The sequence below is a fragment of the Homalodisca vitripennis genome, chromosome 3 (assembly GCF_021130785.1).
Source record: "Homalodisca vitripennis isolate AUS2020 chromosome 3, UT_GWSS_2.1, whole genome shotgun sequence".
NCBI lineage: Eukaryota > Metazoa > Arthropoda > Insecta > Hemiptera > Cicadellidae > Homalodisca > Homalodisca vitripennis.
Window position 1 is genome coordinate 56,920,155 of NC_060209.1, and position 19,309 is coordinate 56,939,463.

The 19,309-nt window shown below is 31.4% G+C and overlaps 1 protein-coding gene across 1 annotated transcript in view; it reads right to left on the minus strand.

The window, feature by feature from the left end:
• The window catches only part of LOC124356928 (menin), a 35,008-nt gene extending 19,597 nt beyond the window's left edge, over window positions 1-15,411 (minus strand). Inside the window, exons 1-4 of the mRNA XM_046808235.1 lie at window positions 14,723-15,411; window positions 12,351-12,503; window positions 10,340-10,582; window positions 1,225-1,432 (exon numbers count right to left, since the gene is read on the minus strand). Coding sequence (XP_046664191.1) covers window positions 1,225-1,432; window positions 10,340-10,582; window positions 12,351-12,503; window positions 14,723-15,146 — 1,028 coding nt within the window. The 5' untranslated portion in view covers window positions 15,147-15,411. The remainder of the gene's footprint in view (window positions 1-1,224; window positions 1,433-10,339; window positions 10,583-12,350; window positions 12,504-14,722) is intronic.
• Between the last annotated feature and the right edge of the window lie 3,898 nt (window positions 15,412-19,309).

A 19,309-nucleotide genomic window follows, 5' to 3' on the forward strand; every position in this document is an offset into this window, starting at 1 on the left:
GCGTCTACACAGGCCTCCACTTCAGTTGGCATCATTGTTGTTTTGACAGGAGCAGACGACTCGGGGCTAGCAGACAACTCCGGCGTAGACAGGGAACGGGCGGTCTTGTGCTTATCTCCAGCTGATAGAGGCACTGGCTGACCTTTACTCCCAGACCTTAGCTTCTGAAGCGATTGAAACATGAACCGTTGAGGTTATTTTCACGACTGTAGTGATAATTAGGTTAGTTATTTTAATTTAAACTTTAAAAATATGTCACCCAGCGGATCACTATTCACTTATCTACAAAAAATAGTACGCAATTTCAAAAAATACTGGTTAAAATTACTAAAATATACGGAGCCGAAATGCAGTGTGACTACACTTTTTGGTTCATTCCACCGTTCTATGCATGCAGTTGAAAGAAAAACCTGTCTTTGTATGATTTTAGAACAAGTGTGATAATGTCTTTGACTCCCAAAGCAGCAAACTCCTCTTAATACACGACCGTGAAACCCAATCTACAAGCTTATTTAAAATTATAAATGAGATAAGGGTGATCAGAAACCAAATAGATTGTAGTGCGTAATAAAAACTGAAAAAAGAGGAAGATAACAATATCCACTTGTACAGCCTGTCTGGGAAAACCAGGACGTTATGCTCTCAATTTTTTAACATATAAAACAAAGACCAGCAGCAAACTCAAAGAGCTCAAGACCATGTAAATTTACTTATGTTGATTTTAAAGTTCTCAAATAAAATAGTTTCATAAATGGGGTTTTAGTTGTTTGTATGTTATGTTTTTAGACTTTTTGGAAATGACTCTTGGCGTGTGCTAACGGCACACAGATTAACCCATATATATAATCAAACTTTTTGTGATTCAATATTTATTGAAACTAAATTAGGATATTGCCATTTATTCAAATTTAATAAATGTAAAAAAAGTTGTTTGACAAGTATTTAGTCTTCAGATCATATGTTACTTTCATTATTGACAAAAATGGTCAAATACAAATAATTGAATTGTAAAAAGTAAGGACTTTGTGGTGTAGTGGTAGCATACTCACCCAGCAAGTGAGAGATCCGGGTTAAAGTCCCGGCGGAACAAGTACTTTTTGTGATTCAATATTTATTGAAATTTTATATATATATATATATATATATATATATATATACAATTTATACATTAAAAAAATAACACATTTCTTATTATCATAAAAGAAATAAAAAAGAGATACTAACAGCCTTATGACATCGCTTGCATTGGCCCAGCTCTCAAAGGCCTCTTTGTACATGTTGTGTCTATAGAAGTAGCCAGCCTGGTAGGTGTATGGGTAGACGTGCTGGTTGTTGTAATGTTTGCGGGCAGACATGATGGCCTCCTGGAACAGGGAGGAACAAGGTGGCCGTCCAGGAGTCGGAGAAATCTCCTCCAGATCTGCCAAGTTACCTGCCTCCCAACATTGTCACTTGTAACAATTCTCTTTTACACTTACACATATCATTCTAAAATAAGATATATTTAACACGCTTGTTCCAATAGTGTTTTATGCGATTTCTGTATGTTTAAGATTTTATCTGATAAAGAAATAGATACATAAATAGATCACATGAAATAAGTAAGTATTTGTATGTTTATTTGCACATGAACATTAATATTTTTAGCGGCATTTCTCAACCATAATAAAAAAATTTTGATAGGTGTAATGAAAGTCATACCTTTCTATTTGAATTTTATAGGTTTTAAGAGTACAAAATATCCAAAATTTGAACTATTAAAAAAAATTGAAAATGTGCTGAAGTGACAACTGTAACATATTTTTAGAAAGAATTCTTATTTGATAACCTTGAGTAAAAAATTTGGATTTGTTAACATTTTTAACGAGGTAAAAATAAAACAAACCTGTGAAACTGCACAACTTTGACATTTTGGACCACACTATGTATAAGAAGCGAAATAAATTAAAACAGTTTTTAAATGATCAGTGAATAAAGAGACTTTTAAAATAAAATATGGCTCGATTAACCTTTACATTTGAAAATATTTCAAAACTGACCTCCACCCCCCCCCCCCCCACCAAATAGTGTCATTTTGGAGTGTTAAAATTTATTTTCCTGAATTCTTCAGGGTCGAACTATGGGGGTTTTCTTTCGACACTTCCTTTTGTTAGTCATACTATGTGGTTTTTTGTTTTCAGCCCCTCAGACTGCAATTTTACCAGAATGTCAGGAGAGTTCATATTTGAACAGGCAACATACAATTGGACCATGTGAGACACAGTCGATCCATCCTTAAATGCACTCCTGTTACTTTCAAAGACTGACCTCTGGCCTTGTTCATTCTTATGGTGAAACATACCTTAATAGGAAACAACACTTGTTTAAACTTATAATTCTGCTTGCATGGAATCAAGGGGGTTTGAGGTATAAAAAGACTTCCCGTACTACAGCATGTGAAGAGTTGACTCAATATCATTTCTTTATAAAGCTTAACCTACAGACGCAAGCATATATAGGCTACAGAACTTATGTGTTAACATAATGGTTGTTTTAATGCTTTAATAAAAAGTCAATGTGATAAAAATTGTCTTTAAAAGTATTGCAATTTTTCACAAATTTCCATAGGTGTTTTCAAAACTTAGTGAGGACCTACAAGTTACGAAGAACATTTTTACAAAATTCCATCTAAATACTGAAAGGTTGGCTTTGGCAGTTTCAAAGAATTTAGGTGTTAAAAATGTCACTAATAGTATCACAGTTTTTTGTAAATTCCACACTTGGTTTGAAAACATGACAATAACTCGTACATAGCTCATCCATGTGACTCATATGGAATCCAAATTTGTCTCTTTTAACTACTCTAAATTTTATTAAAATTTGTAATGGAAAGTATCACAGTTTTTCTTAGATTTTTGCGTTAGGCTGCAATATTTTAAACATTGTTTTTTAGTGTGCATTGAGGAAGTAAGATGAACTTGAGTCCAAAGTTCCATGTGAATTTGTTTTTTATTTCTGAGATTACATGATGAGTCAGTCATTGTATTTTACTTTTATATACATACACACACACACACATATGTATAAAATAAAAAAACAAAATGTTTTCGCTCATAAAGTTTTTGTTAACGTTTTTTTTTATTGGTATAAAAACGTTAAATAAGTAATCAATGTATTATATTTATAAAGAAAATATATTTATCTACAAAAAAAACCAGGACATTATACAACAAAAATTAATTTTTTTATGAATTTTTAACCAGATCCTTGCAAAATCAGGCATTTTCACTCAGCATTTTATGCATACCATATAGCAAAATGCCACGGCACTCAAAGGGTTAATAATGACATGTATCTAGGCACAAGTTATTTAGTGATAAAATGAAATGTTTTGTAACAATCATAATAATGATGGTTGTACTTAATTTGAATTCAGCATGTATAACATTACTTTGAGTACAACAGAATCAATCTAGTATTGAACTGACAAATGTTTTAAGTAAATCTCTTCAAGTACTATACAAATATATTAATAAAAAATGTACTGTATATTTATAAATGGCAAGAAATGGGTTTATATATATATATATATATATATATATATATATATATATATATATACCTTTACCTTCTTGAATACTAGGTTGATTCTATTGTAGTTTCAAGTTTCCCTACAGCAATAAATTCATCACATTATAACATTTCAAGAATATGGAAATGTAATTTTTGTTTATGGTTTGCACAGTAAAAATGCTGGGGCATGTACAGTGGATGGACATGTGTAATTAATTTAAACACTCTTGGCTCTGTAACAATATTTTGCTTATATCTTAGGATCAATTACATACTAAGTAAAAGACAACGATAATGTAACAAGTGTCTATTAATTATAATAATTTCAAGTAATAAATAACAATATTAAAAAAGTACATTATATTTTAAAATAAAGAGAAACTGTCACCAACCTTTTGATGCTTTTAAAATAAACATAATAGGCGAGTGATGTAACCAAAACATGAAACATGGCCATAATAAGATGTTGGTGAGGAAGGAACCTCGTTGGTTGAGCTGATAATGCACCTGCTGATGGAAATGACATCATAGCAGCCTATTCACTCTAATTTTTGTCATTACATTAGTCGACACTCTTTGTGCATCAATACTTGTTTAAAAGTATCTCCAACAGCTGATCAACCCCTTAAATAGTGGTGGCTTATTTCAGATCTGTACTCTGCCCTGGCTGGATTTTTTGGTACCAAATATACTACCTAAAAAGTCATACAACATTTTTAATTTATGGTAGAGGTGTTAGGAAATTAAAGAGAGTGATATGGGTAGTTGAAAGGGAGTTCATTTTAAGAAGTTCTATTATTAAAAAACAATAAATAATTTATCTGGCGAAACTTATGATGATTTGGAACTCAGGTAAAATTATAGTAGCTGGGGTTGGTGGAGAGGGAAGGGATCATATTATAACAGAAAATAATGTACAGTATTATTGTAGTGGACTTGCAGAAAAACCAATTCCCAGATAAAGTTTTGCACATTTTGTCAAAGTTCAGAAGTTCTTGAGAAAGCAAGAAAACAAATAATAAAAATAAACATTTCCACGTTGATACCAGCACATTATAAATTCTATGGTCAATGACAAGATTGCTTACTACACAGTAACAGAACAAGAAGGGTGGTGTAGTATATTCCACATGGTGAAGTTGCAGAAATCCCATTCCCCAACCCACATCCCCAAAACAAAGAGTGAATAGCCACAACGTCTGGTAGACTAATAGACACCTCATACTTAAAGAACGACGACACAATCTTTATCTTCACCAGAAAAACATGTCATCAGCACTTACCCGATTCTTGACTGCAGACATAGATGTAGCACTTAAGGTGTTAATAATGTCTTATACTACTACCGTGGCTTGAGGTGCACATACATGAATTAAAGGAAGTTGATGGCGGTTATGGTATAGAAAGTTATAATACTGGCTCTCTATCTCATACTAGTCTCTTCTATCCTTTCCTCTGCCAAATTTATTCATTTTAAAAATGTGTTTATGAGAAGTTGTTTATGTACAACGCTTATAAAAGTAATATTGTTACATTCTACAATGACTTGGGGTCACGTGTTTGTTCTACGTGGTGCCCAAAAGTCCCAGGATGTTTAAATATTTTTGATAAGATTTATGACAGACCTACATAAATTGGTACAAAGTTACTGTACATCAAATTCAAATTTAAAACATATTCAGTGAGCCGCACTACTTCCTCAGAGGGACGACCCATAAGGAGTCAGAAGAAAATCTTCAATTTAAGCTTAGATTGGCATGCATATCAAATTAAAGGTCTATTAATAGATTACAACTCCATAACCCTGACCTAAAATGGACAACTGAACCAGAAATGACAGCCGTTCCTAGATGGCTTGAATTTGCAGTTAAACACTGTAAATAATAAACTGACTAACTGTTTGATTTTAACATTAATAACTCAAAACACTTTAAAATTAATACTGTTGTACAATAATAAGTTCCATAACTGAGAGGAAGTGAAAATAAATCAAACAAGGAAAATCAATGAACTATGATAAGTCTAACAGATTTATATACAACAGTTTTTTGTCATTGATAGTGGGTATTCCTGCAAACAGGAAACATTTTTGTTTTAGGTTGTTTATATTAGTAGCATTCTACTCATTAGTACAGACAGGCTCTATCAGTTATTCACTTCATTTGTTTAAAGTAAAAAATTTAGTTTTCACTTGGCTTTGTTGTGGCGCTTATTGAACGTGAGAGTTACCATATTAATGATGCTTGGTTACAGTGAAGTTCAAAACCTGTTCAATAATTAATTTACTAACCAAAAACCAATATTGGAATCAACAGTTCAGAGAACAATAAAACGATTTGTAACTCAAGGATCTGTCTCTGATCTTCCTAGAATTTTTCATCCACCAAGGGCAACAAATGATACTTCAGGTGTAGAAGTGTTTCAGTAAACCATTAAAAACCCCCATGAAATGCTCAGATAGACTGCAAGAAATCCAAAAACTCTGAGCAAAACGTTTTGCACAATAGTGGCTTCAAAACATATAAATTTACATTGTATAAAGAATTGAACGAATACAATTTTAACAGGCGTCTTGAGTTTTGTGAAATTATGATGAGCAAGTAAGGCACAAAACAAATACTTCTAAATAACATTGTAATTTTGGACGAGGTTACATTCATGTTGGCAATCTAATGGCAATCTCAATTAACACAACTACCAGTACTGAGTGATAATAATCTGCACTGGATGTATGTTAAATTAGATTGTTAAATGTCCAGTAGCTTTTGTATCAAGTTCTGTAACTCTATTTTTAATCTTTTCAAAAATATTTAACAGTTCTGGGACTTTTTGGGACACCTTGTATATAAAAACATATTTAATAATTATTAAATTTAACGTTTATTTACTATATTAACATTAAAAACTTCTATTAAAGTAAGTATTTTATAAATAACCTTTATTTCATCTTCTGAAAAAAGTTTATACAGGGAATAATTAAGAAACAAAACTAAAATAAAATTATAATTAGTATTGTTTTTAACCTAAAATAATTAATTAATTAAAAATTATAATTATTTTCAACTCATATACAAAATTATAATGATTTGAACTCATGAGAATATGAATATGATAAAAATAGACTAATAACAAGTGATCAGTAATAGTCAGTCCTCTTGTATGACAAGATATGCAAGTTTTAGCCTACTGATCAACTTTATATGTTAATGTGAAGCTACCATGACCCCTTCAAAAATTTCAAATCAATAACAATTCGAACTATATCAACATGTGGGGTGAATCACATCTGTTTTTCATAAACTTAATATAATTAATATGTTTTCGTAATAAAACCTTTAAACTTTTACTACCTTCAATGTATTAGTAAAAATGTTTAGGTTTCACAATACTGGTCATACAAGAATTTAACCACTGTCATTTACAAAGATTAAAAAGGAAAATTGCTCTGATTTCACAAATTATAGGTAATTAATTAAATGATATGAGTACAAAAGTCTTCATCTCAAAACAAAGATGTATACAATTTTTTTATAAAAAACGCAAAAGGATTGACGAATAAAAAACTAAAGGTGCATTGTCTCTGAAACAATTCTTGCAATAGTCCCTGAGTGGCTAATCACACTAATATTTATTGTTATGTTCTGGATTGATATGTCTAGCGGTTTGCACTTTTATATTGGTAATACTATTGTTGTTTAATGTATTGTTACATTAGTACTATTTCAACTTTGCTATTTTCACCATTACTATCTATATAATGTCATTCAATTAGCTTAAGCTACAATCATTATCATTGTTGAGTTTGGTATTTGTGTATTTATTGGAATGTAAACATATTTAAGGCCCTATTGTTGATCGTGTATCATGATTATTCTTGTTAGAACTTGTAGCATGTGGTTTTTGTAATGTTAGGCTCTAATTATTGTATTATTATAATGTGCACTTTTTCAACTTGTGCATATTTTGCCATTGCAAATTGTCAATTAGCTGCTTGCCATTAGTAAATAAATCAAAATAAATAAACCCTTTGAGTATTAATGGCGTTCTAGAATTTGTTTTATATTTAGATGACAGTTGCATATAAAAACTATTTCTGATCATTATAGTTAACTATAATAATAATTTATAGTTAATTAACTCTAGAACTGGCAAACGCCCGATATCAGGCGTTTTAATATGTCTTTTATTTCTCAATATTACGTACTTAACCCTTATAACCCGGGCGGACAATATATTGACCGACGAATACTACGCAAAGCGTACGGGCGGACAATTTAGTGTCCGCCGATTTCATGTTTTGAAATAAAGTATATTGTCTCGAGAAATATATATTTAATTGTGTTTATAGTTTTTTGTAGTTTATTGGTGATTTAGTAATAAACATATAAATCATCTATTTAAAAGTCTTTGACTTTTTTTTAATTCTAAATACTGAGTCGTCCACAGCTGATCAATGCGTCTTGGTGATAGTGGTGTACAGGGTAGGCCTAGGGCAGGACGTTTTTCTTCTTTGATAAAATTACCCGGTAACAAAGTGGAAACTTGTTGCGTTTGTTCTGATAAGGGCACCAAATGTAACAGGAGTAATAGAAAGAGATCTAGAACTGTCTGTTCTCTTTGCCAAAAGGGCTGCCATCCAATGTGTTTGCCCAAACACATTTGCAATTAGGCCTACCAGATTAAAAAAAAATTGTAAATATATAAAATAGTGTTTGTAAAAATGTGTAAATAGATTTTGTGACTTAGTGATAGTGAAAAAACTTCATTGGTTCAATGATTGGAACTCCTTTTGATGCTATTGGTGAGTGATTTGTATTTGTTTTTATTTTTCCAAAAATTGGCACATAACAATTTTATTTTATTTTATTATAAAATTATTACTTGTTCCCCTAAGGATATGAAATTTTGATATGTTATAGCTAATTAAATGCAGAACTGAAATATTTGGCTCTCCTTGGTAAATTTTTTTATTATTTCTTGTAGTTTTAAGGTTTAAAAGTTATGTTTTAATATTTTTTAAAGTTTATAAACATAAAAAAACATATAATAGCTAATTATTAAATTGATTTGATAAACTTTAAAATTCTTTATTTAGTTAGAAAATTTCATTCTGCAAATTGTGGTACCAGAAACATTACAATAGTCTGAGTAGAAATCAGAAAAATAATTTGTTATAAAAAAACGTACAAAAACAAAGCAGTGAGCATGCAGCAGTTTTATGAGACTTTCATCAAATTGGCGCGGCAGTTTTAAGAGAACATCGTTTTTTCTCCCGGGTTAAAACACGATCAAAGAGTATCGGTATTGATACCAATCAAAAGAGGTAGGTTCAATTTATGTAAATAATACACTAATAAATAATTTTATCGTTTCGTTACACGTCCATACGTTTTATAATCTCTGAACTGTTTGTTTACATTCTCCAGCGTACCGCGCAAGTTGCGCACGCAGCGATGAGTCAACTGGTTCATTCGGCTATTGTTATTTCGTCAGCTGGATGGTGTTCTGTCTGGTTTATTGTTTGTTTGAGTTTGTTGTAATGATGGTTGTGTTTATGACACAATAATAGTAAGTTTTTGTGCGTGTTTACGTAATGGATCATAATTTCCGCGATCGTTCAAGTGACATTCGAGAACTATTTGTACATGAAATAAGCAACGATGAGGATTCCGATTTAGACATTCAATCAGAACATAATTAAAAAAATATATAATAAAAAATAAAAAAATTGAAAATTAATATGAACTAATAGTTAAAAGATCATACAAATCCAAGTGAGCTTTGAAGTTCTTACTTTTATTGGTAAGTAGCACTTTCGAATGTCAGTTTATGACTTTTGTATCGTTTACTACATGTAAAAATAAATACCTTATAAACTATGTGTTGTTTTATTTTTACTCAGAATTAAATGCTCTTTCTTTTTTATATTTTGGATTTTGCATATCACTAACAATAACAATTTTACAAATCAAAAACTTTGAACTAACTTTTCTTTTTTCTAAAAACAAAGTTTTTTCATGAAGAGGTAAATTAAGAATTTTTTTTGTTTTAATTATACTACGTGAAAAATGTTCCTTGAACAATGCTGAATAAAAAAATATATAATATGACATAGGTACTTTATAGTAAACATATAATAATAAAATAAATATAAGGCAATGTATGAAGTACTAAAATCACTCCGCCACTGAGAGAAATATAACCGACAGTTCCAGGGTTAATAATAATAACTATCTTTAATACAGAAACCACATAAAGTGACTATTACCAGCAATAAGTTAACTTAATGCAAAGTCTATATGAAGATTATTATGCACCAGTTTCTATTGACAATTGTTCATGTGGAAAAGAAACTCTCCAGTTGCTAAAGATTAGAATCAGCCAATAATGTTTACATAGGAAACTGTACACAGATGTTTTGGACCAGGAAAAGCAGCTGGCTGTTGCTTCCTTCGACAAAGTACAAACACCAGTACTAACAGGAATATTCCCAAGACATTTCACATCTTGTACTCTCTCTTAATTTATTCTGAATATAGAAAAATACTGCTCTGTTTCCTGTATTTAATATTTTCATACAAATTTCATGTTAAATTTAAACCAAACAAAAACATTGCTTACAAAAATATTAGACATACGACACTGTAAAGCATCACTAATATTTTGAAGCAAAGAAGAAAATGATATTCTGGAATCCCAACACTATTTCATAAATTCTGGAAGAGGTTTTAATGTTATATATATTATAGACAACACAATGAGCACAAAAATCATGCTCGTTACTCACCGATTGCGATGGGGAACTGAGCCAAATGTCCACAATCGTAGAGTAACCAAAGCAGCTCTTGCTGCAGTAATGCTACTTCCACAGCATCATTGGTGATGCTAAGGGAGGGGTTGATAGCAGAGACCAATGCAGCTACTTCCATCCAGCGGTCACACACGATCGGGTAGCCATTGACATAGAGCCATGAGTGTGAACCCACACCAGTTGCTACCACCTGTCCACGCTTATCTTCACTTCCCTTACCTACAGTACATCCAATACAGTAGTGACCATGCTGACAGATTCACAATTTAGTTAAAATAAAAATAATTGACAGATAAAATGTATTTGGATAATGGTAATGGAAATATTTTCATTTAATACCACTACTGCATTATAACACACATTCCAATATTAATTTAATTTTGTAAGGCCTTTCAGAATCGAGGATTCCATTTTCAGGCAACTTCACAAAAGATGTGTGTCATAATTCACTAGTGGTATTAAACCATTATAATTGTTGTTTTTCTTGCCAGAAACAATAAAGATACATTTAATTTAGTGGCTAAAGACCCAACATTTTCTCTAAAGACTTTATAAGCAGAAACAGGGAGCTCTGGAGGTACATACACACTTCTAAAGAAAAATTTGAAGTTCTGCAGAGAGAGAAAGATTTTACAAGTCAGCATTCAAGAAAGAATCCAATGAGAGTTTATGTTGTATTTATTGCCACAAGGAATCCACCAACAGAACAGCACCACTACATCATTAATACAACATACTAGGGCACTTTTTAAATCATTACATTTGGTACGGATGCTGTTGACATTGAATAGTAGGAAGCTCTTGTTTGCCATTAGAATACAGTAACAATTTTTAATGACTTTTGGGACTTATTTGGAGTATTTTATGGACATATTTTTCTCCCCAGCCTCAGAGTACATGCTTTCAAAATATCATGCAACTGTATCAGAGGGAAGGTGAATATTCAAAGGGCAGAGTCTATTTCCTTCTCTCTTTCCAATTCTGAAGAAAGAGATATTCAAGGACTTAACATTCCAGAATTTGAGCAACCATTGACCTATTGCATAGATTTTAATAACTCCAAAGAAAACGATCATTTTCAGCTAGATTGTGAAAAAATTAATTGTTTGTCCATTGATGTCTTTAATCACGTTCTCAACTTATGACTGAGAGGAGGTATACTTCTCCAGTTTAACTTTCAACATCTCAACTTCTTCATCTAATTATTGTAGAAGTAGCTCAAAATGACTTAACTGAGTGATTACGTTTTAGCAATGTCAGTTCTTATCAGTCTACATAACATTCATTGTGTTCTTTAGCTCTTTTTTCCTAGCGAGTTGCAATAACTCAGCCAGTAACTGACTTTAGACAGCGGCACTTAAAAGGAGGCAATTATCTTTCATGCAGGGTCATTATTGTTGATGTTATTAGTATAATCGGAACATTTACATTTATAACCTCCAATGCACTTGGTATAAACCATTCCTGTCAGCTAATATCACATTACAGCCCATCTCCTGAATCAACAACTGTCTTCATGCACACATAAGTGCAAACATGATAAATAAAATATATATGTAGAATGAAAACCTTTGTAAGACACTGACACAAGTTGTATGCAATAATAAACTTGTAATGGCAAACCCAAACCACTTGAATGGACAAACAATATGAGGTTAGGCTTCTTCAATGTAAACTTCACACACACACAGACAAGACACAAAATCTTTAGGATTGAAATTTGAACACGATTCCTTATTGAAGATAAATTCTATTGGACTTGTTGATTTCAATAGTTTGATCACTCACAGTGTGATATTTAATCTTTTCATTCATACATTTGTGAGAATTCATTCATTCAGAGGTTAAATGGGAGAGAGGACTTTATAGTAATAAATATGTCTCTATAAATAAAGACATTTTTCATTTCATTTCACTTGTGGAAGAATGAATTGCCTTGTACAAGAACAGTCACCATCTAGTACTGCTAATAGTGAAACACACTCACCATGCCATGTGACTTCGGCGGTCTGATCTCCACGCTCCCCAAACACAACCCATGCATGGTCTTCTGATAAAGCCAGATGTACATCACTGAACCCAAGCACCTGACAGCCTGCTACCACCGCAAACGCAACCCCAAAACAGTCCAGTTTGTTCCCTATAATAGCGAGCAAAAAATATAGTAACCCACCGTAGAGATGAAGACTAAGAAAAACCTTGATCTTGTTTTTAAAATTACACTAACCTTTGTTGAACCAACTAAAAACAAAAAATTGATTTAAAAGTTAGGAGGGCTTTTTTAACTTAACTAAGTTTTTAACTTAGCTTTAAGTAACTTTTTTTGTTGACCTGATCACTACTTATATGAAATCTGATATGTATATTAAAAAAATAAGTCTCTTCCAAGTATAGTTTTAAAATCTAAATATAAATCAGTTCATTAGTAATTATTATTTAAGAGTGTACAAATATATGCTAATGTTGCGGCAGACAAGCAATATGACAAACTACAGCTATGCTTAGTGCTCAGTGAAAGCCTGGGATAACATAAAGTCCACCAAAACGGATTTATCAATGGAAATCAACGACGATCAACCTTTCACCCTTCGAAAATTATAACTATCTGCATTCTACTGAAAAAAAGTAAGTTGCCTTTGTCAACTTTGCAAAAGTTTTCGACAAAGTGAATTACATCTTGATATCAAAATTGCAGGCTTTTAACATTGCAAAAGTAAGTTTTAATTGTTTATTTTTCATTGGGCTGGTTGTACTATTTAATCAACTGTCACTTACTGATGAATGACAATTGTCCTACTTACAAGAGTTACCCCAGATATCTGGCGTCTTTGAATACAAAATAGACTTATAATGTTATGACTCTGAAATTTCTAAGTAATTTAGAACAAATTTTAAACAAAATATACCAAATGCCAAACATGTCATTTTAATGTTTTTATAAAAGAATAACAATTGGGCTTTTTCTTAAATAAGTATTATAATTTTTGTTCAGAAGGCTACCTAACATACTAGGCTACCTAAAAAAGATATTATTTAAAGGTTATTAGATTTTTAAGCAATAACAGCGTTCATCATAGTGTAGGGGTAAGATTGCAGCACTCCAACCGAGGGGTGGTCATAAAAATGTTGTGTTAAATGTTTACTTTATCCACTTCACATTACTTTTTTGGTTGTTTTCAAAATAAAATTGTTTAATAATCAAATTTAAAATATAGAAAACAATTAATTAAAACACAAAACAGTTTTTTATTTGTACTCAATTTTGATTGGTAAATTGACAAAAACAAAATATACAAAAGATAGGCCATTTAATTTTCAGTAAGTGGTTTGAGATCGTTATAGTTAATGTGGCTAAAGTAAACTATAACCGTATCATTACATAAATATATTCAGAAATAAAACGATAATTAACTTAAATGTGTTTATATTAAAAAATATTAACAATAATTCAAATACGTTATTTTGTCAGTGGCTATTTCCAATAGTTGTATCTGACAAAGTAGTAGACCTCATATATTAACAAATATAAAATAAAAATTGTCCAGTTTTATTTAGTAAAGTAAAATCAACATAATTGTTTTGTACCGATTGTTAAAATGACAGTTTTAATTTGACATTCTACTTGATAGTTTAGGTGGTCCAATATGGAACTGCAGCAGCAACCTTGTCGATATAAGTTAGGTGGGGTAGAGTACGATAAGCGGATCCAGTTTTTTATAGAAATTATCTAACGATATTTAATTATTATACCCATCGATATAAGTTAATCAACTAATAGCAATTATATGGAACAATAACTAAATCATCTGCATTAACTGTACATACATTTTCACATTATAAACACAATTTGTTCTTTTAATTAAACATTAACTTTTTTTAAATAAATAAGGATAACTAACTTTAGGATACAAAACAAAATAACACTAAAAGTTATTTGTGTTTTCATAATTTTTTCAAAATGTTTGTTTTCCTGTTGGTTTTGAAAAATATTTATATGACATTCTCCCTATCGCCTATCTTAATTTCATTGTTTTATTAATGATTAAGGTTCATTTATTATTTATGACATTACATAATTTTGTTTAAACTATTTTTATTCATTTGAAACTTGTGACTTTAATTTAGTATTTAAGATACGTTGATAGTTCTGTTATTCGATTTATACAGCATCGATAATTGTTATAAGCGATATAAAAACCGGGTCCATTTATCATACTCTGCTCGTTAGGTGAATTGTTTGTTTTTACATATCATGTTTATATCAATACTTTGTGAGGCTATCACTTGTGAAAGTTCCTTTCTTCCAATTACTTAAGTCAGGTTAATACTATGATAATAGGGATTTAAGAATTAACTTACCTGTCAAGTAACTATAGAGGCTTTGAAGGTGAGCTCTGTCTTTGTAATAACTCCTAGTTAGGGAATTCCAAATCACATCAGACACTCTTTTCACCAGTTCTCTTGTGGCATACTTCAGGTCTCCATATATTGACAAATCCACCGTCCCTTTGATTATTGAATGGAATTTAGTATACAACGCTTCCACAATATGATATTCAACAGGAGTAAGGTGTTTGGGGGCATCTCCAAACACATCATTTTCATTCGTAGCCGGGTAAGACCTATTACATGTCATTGAATTTTCGACTGCCCCAACAATTATAGAAAGAAGCGCTAAATCAGGTTCAGATTTTCCATCTAATTCTTTTTTAAATAAACGTACAACAGACGCGATATCTTGTAGCGGGAAAATTTTCCGATCAAGCTGTCGAAAACCCGCCATGTCGTTTTGGCAAGGTGAAGGACTTTTTATATATTTACGTTGTTGTACCGGCTTCTACACACCTCGCTTTCGCCATAATTACAACACAATACGTTGAAATTATCACACTACGAACTTTACTAAAGTAATCATTTAGTAATCAAATAATATAGAAACACTCATTTCAGCCATTAATAACATAAACAAAGACTTAATGTAAACGTTAAATACGATTGACATTGATCACAAACAACCAGAACCTCAACATAATCCTTTTGCCATAATAAACAGCTGTTACATATGCAATTGACGTGTTTGCATGACGTCAGTCAACGAGATATTAATATCATCTTACTTGTAGCAACAAATTAATAGACTCACATATTATAAAACCACTTATATTATTGCTCTAAATATAGCAATTATAGTTTTAACGTATTTTTCACTTTTCGTGGCTTGATATTAATAATTTAGTTCATAAAAAATCCAAGATTGAAACCAAGGTAAATCAGTTGGGTGTTTTAATACGAAAATGTAGTAATGAAAAATGAACTTTTCATAGTGGTTTTTGTGTGGTAGTATGAACGATTTTTTTTCAAAAGTGCACAATCTTAATTAAGCCAGGTATAAAAATGTTTAGCATTTCAAGATTGTTAATATTTTTTAACCAGGGCAAAATAATGATTTTTTCTCAACTAATTACTCTAAATGTTTCATAAAATAATTATACTTTGCTATATTAATGGTTTTATCTTAGTCTTAGTCTAATAGTATGTTTTTTTTTAGAGGTGCGTGATCTGTGTTTGGTTTATAATAAAAGTAAATTATCGATAATAACGGTTTTTTATTTGACGTTGAACGTAAAATCAAAAACGAGCAATGTGTGTGTAAGATAAAAGTGTAAGTTTCTATGAAAATTGTATAACGTTATAAGGATAAAACTTCGGTTCTTATCGATTTATTCCTGTATAAAATGCATTAGGAATATTATACTTCTTGTATAATAGAGGAATACTTTTGACTGTCCACGACATGAGGTGGATAATCAAGCAATATTCGATACTTTTAATTATGTAACATAACAATCTGTTAGAAGAAACCAATAATAATTGCAAAGTTTTTAAATGAATGTTAAATGAAACCAAAGCATACGAAAAATAAAACAGAAAATGCAATATATTAAATGAACGTTCTTTACACTTTGTAAGTTGTTTATTATTTGAAAATTTTACACAATTTTCTTCAGAATTAAATTCTGCTCAGAATTAAATTCTCTACATATTTTGACTAAAAAGTTTGCATTTTTATTACTCATTTAATGAAGTTAATGTACTTCAAATCTAAACAAAGCATATTTTTCGACAAGGAATTTTGCATGTTTTATCTGATATTTTAGATATGGGTGAACTTACAGGTTTGGGACGTATTTTATTCAACTTTTCAGTTCGTTTTACATAAAATTTAACACCTAGCTTTACGTCATAGAACCATCAGTTTCTCTTTATTTCCGTCCTTTCTCGGAAAATCAGGTAAAATCTTGCGCTAGCCGTAGTTTGCTAACAAAGCGTTTACGTACATATGTTTATATGAACTTTTTTCTTTATTTTGATGAGAGGGAACCACCTGAGAAGTTTGTCAATTTACTCGTGGGACAACCTGTATACTCGCCATCAGACTTGTCTCCCTGATTCACTTCACACCAGAAGGCTCGTGTTTAGCTGGCATCTAACATTTGACATCATTCTGACAACTTAATCGCTTAATATTAAGTTGTTTGCCGTTAAAAAATGTTTTGTTTCTATTTAATTTTACTTTTGTGGAATGATTTTTTAATAAATATTTAATAAGGTATTACAGTTTTTATATATATTAAAAAATAAATGCCTGTTTTTGTAATTAAATATGTCTGTTCTGGAAATAATAACATGCATTAAATTTAGTGTGATCAATGTACAATAAAATCGTTTTAATATAAGAAATCTTCTTACTTTGAGGCGGTGCTGCTTGTCCTAAAACCGCCATGATAGAGTTCTTCTGATGTGGAATAGTTAGGATACATAATAATTAGAACACAAGAATACAATATGACGAGAACAAACTCTAATACTAAAACGCAAACGCCTATAGGCTTGCGCGTAGACGGTACCTAACAGTAATTTTGGCACTGTCAGGCTCGTGACACTCATGTTACCTCCCACCCTCCAGCCTACAGATACAACGTACAATTTCAAAGTGTAACATGTTCCTAATATATACAATAGTCTTCTGAGCATTTGACATTCAGGTGGCAGCGCTAACTATTAAATTTTCTTCAGTGAAACTAATTTTTGTTGCCGTCTTCTAGCATGGAGCCTGATGACAGGGTGGATGTGGGCTATTGCGTATCTTACATGCCATACATGAACTGTTGAATTATATGTAAAATTAAGTCATATATGTATTTATTTTTATTACTGCTCTCTCTACATGGCCTTATAATTCTGACTTAAGTTAGTTCTTACTATTTTGAAGGATAAACATGTCTGACAGCTTGTGACACAAGTAACAAATGTAAACAGGCATGTATATCACCATTGTATTTGTTATAGATTAATTTGGAACACTATTTTTACTATCCAAAACAATGAAAAGATCAGGTAATTAATTGTAAATAACAATAATTATAATGTTTTTGTATTTAATAGTTTAGGCATTTTTCTACTTGATCATTTGGTACCCTCCCTGATTTTATTGTGGCCATGGCCCCTTACTATATCGCAGCAAAATATAATATATCTTAGTTGTTAACAAATAAAATAATTTAATAAGTTTTTTACCTTAATAGCAATTTTTGTTGTATGCCTATTAAAATTATACAAAAAGATGTAAGCCCTACCTGCAGCCATTATTGAGGTGAAGAACTATAAATTATTGTTTAATGAAATTGAAAATGGTTTCTCTTCTGCTGATCTGTCATCTTGATCTAATTATCATCATCAACATTGCTATCGTCATCTTCACCCCATATAAATGATTTTGATGAAGCTGTTTGAGCATCACCGCTTTCAAAGAAATTTAGTAAGGGGTTTGTCATTCCACTTTATAAAATTATCATTGTTCATCTGGCCATATATAAGTAAATATGACCGAAATGCTAGTTCCTCAGCATTTCGGTCATTTGGACAGTTACAAAAATGAGGAAACGTTTGTGGGGATTAGCTTATCGTTATATAAAGAAGAATGCACAAGGAAGTTGTTGATCCTTATATATTCTGGCTTCATTGACCATAACAGACCCACAAGATTTCACTTCAACAATTTTCTCATTTACCATAGTTCATTCAACATAGTTGAAATGATGTGAATGATTTAATTTTGTATAGATTTACTACAAAAACTTATGGTCATTCAAAGCCATATTTAATAACATGGATCATGTCGAGCATTAATGTAGCAAAGTTTGAGAAAATTTGCCTGGTTGTCTGAGTCGTCTTCTCATCATGCCTTCTTATAGCAAGGCCCTGATTTGGAAGGAATATTACATTTTCTATAATTTTGCTTATATACAGTTTATTATTCTCGACCTGGTATTTGTGGGCACTCGACATTAGTGTCATAACATTACCCTTTTCCCTGGAATGTTTTTCTATAAAATGATTTTTCCAACAAAGAAGGTGGCTGGAACCCAGACTTTGTAAATGCCTCCTCTGAGGAGGAGAGATTTGAGTCAAAAATACGACAAACATAGCAATATGCTGCATCATTAGTTACACATATTCAAGCCAAGAATACTGATCAAAGTAGGCTTTTGAAAAGGACCGGTTTTGTTTACCAAATACAGTTTAAGAGTAATTACCAGCTTAGGCAGAACTGACCCTGACTCTCTACTCTCTAGTCCTTAGACCATTATATTTATTCTCACTTGTAATTAGATCTGAGCCTGTTTGGTTACCAACTGTCACATCTCTGCTACTACTTGTAGTATGCGTTGACTGTAAACTTGCAGTTGCACTCGTTTCGTTTGTTGTCGCTGCTTAGTTTTTAAATTAGTCAGTTACATGCTTCATTGCAGTACAACACTACTAACAATAGTGTCAACGTACACAAATGAACTATCATAGACACAATGTTAACAGCACAACACGAATATCACAACCCGATGGCGGCACTGCGAATTGGGTCAATTTCAGGGCATTGTCACAGCA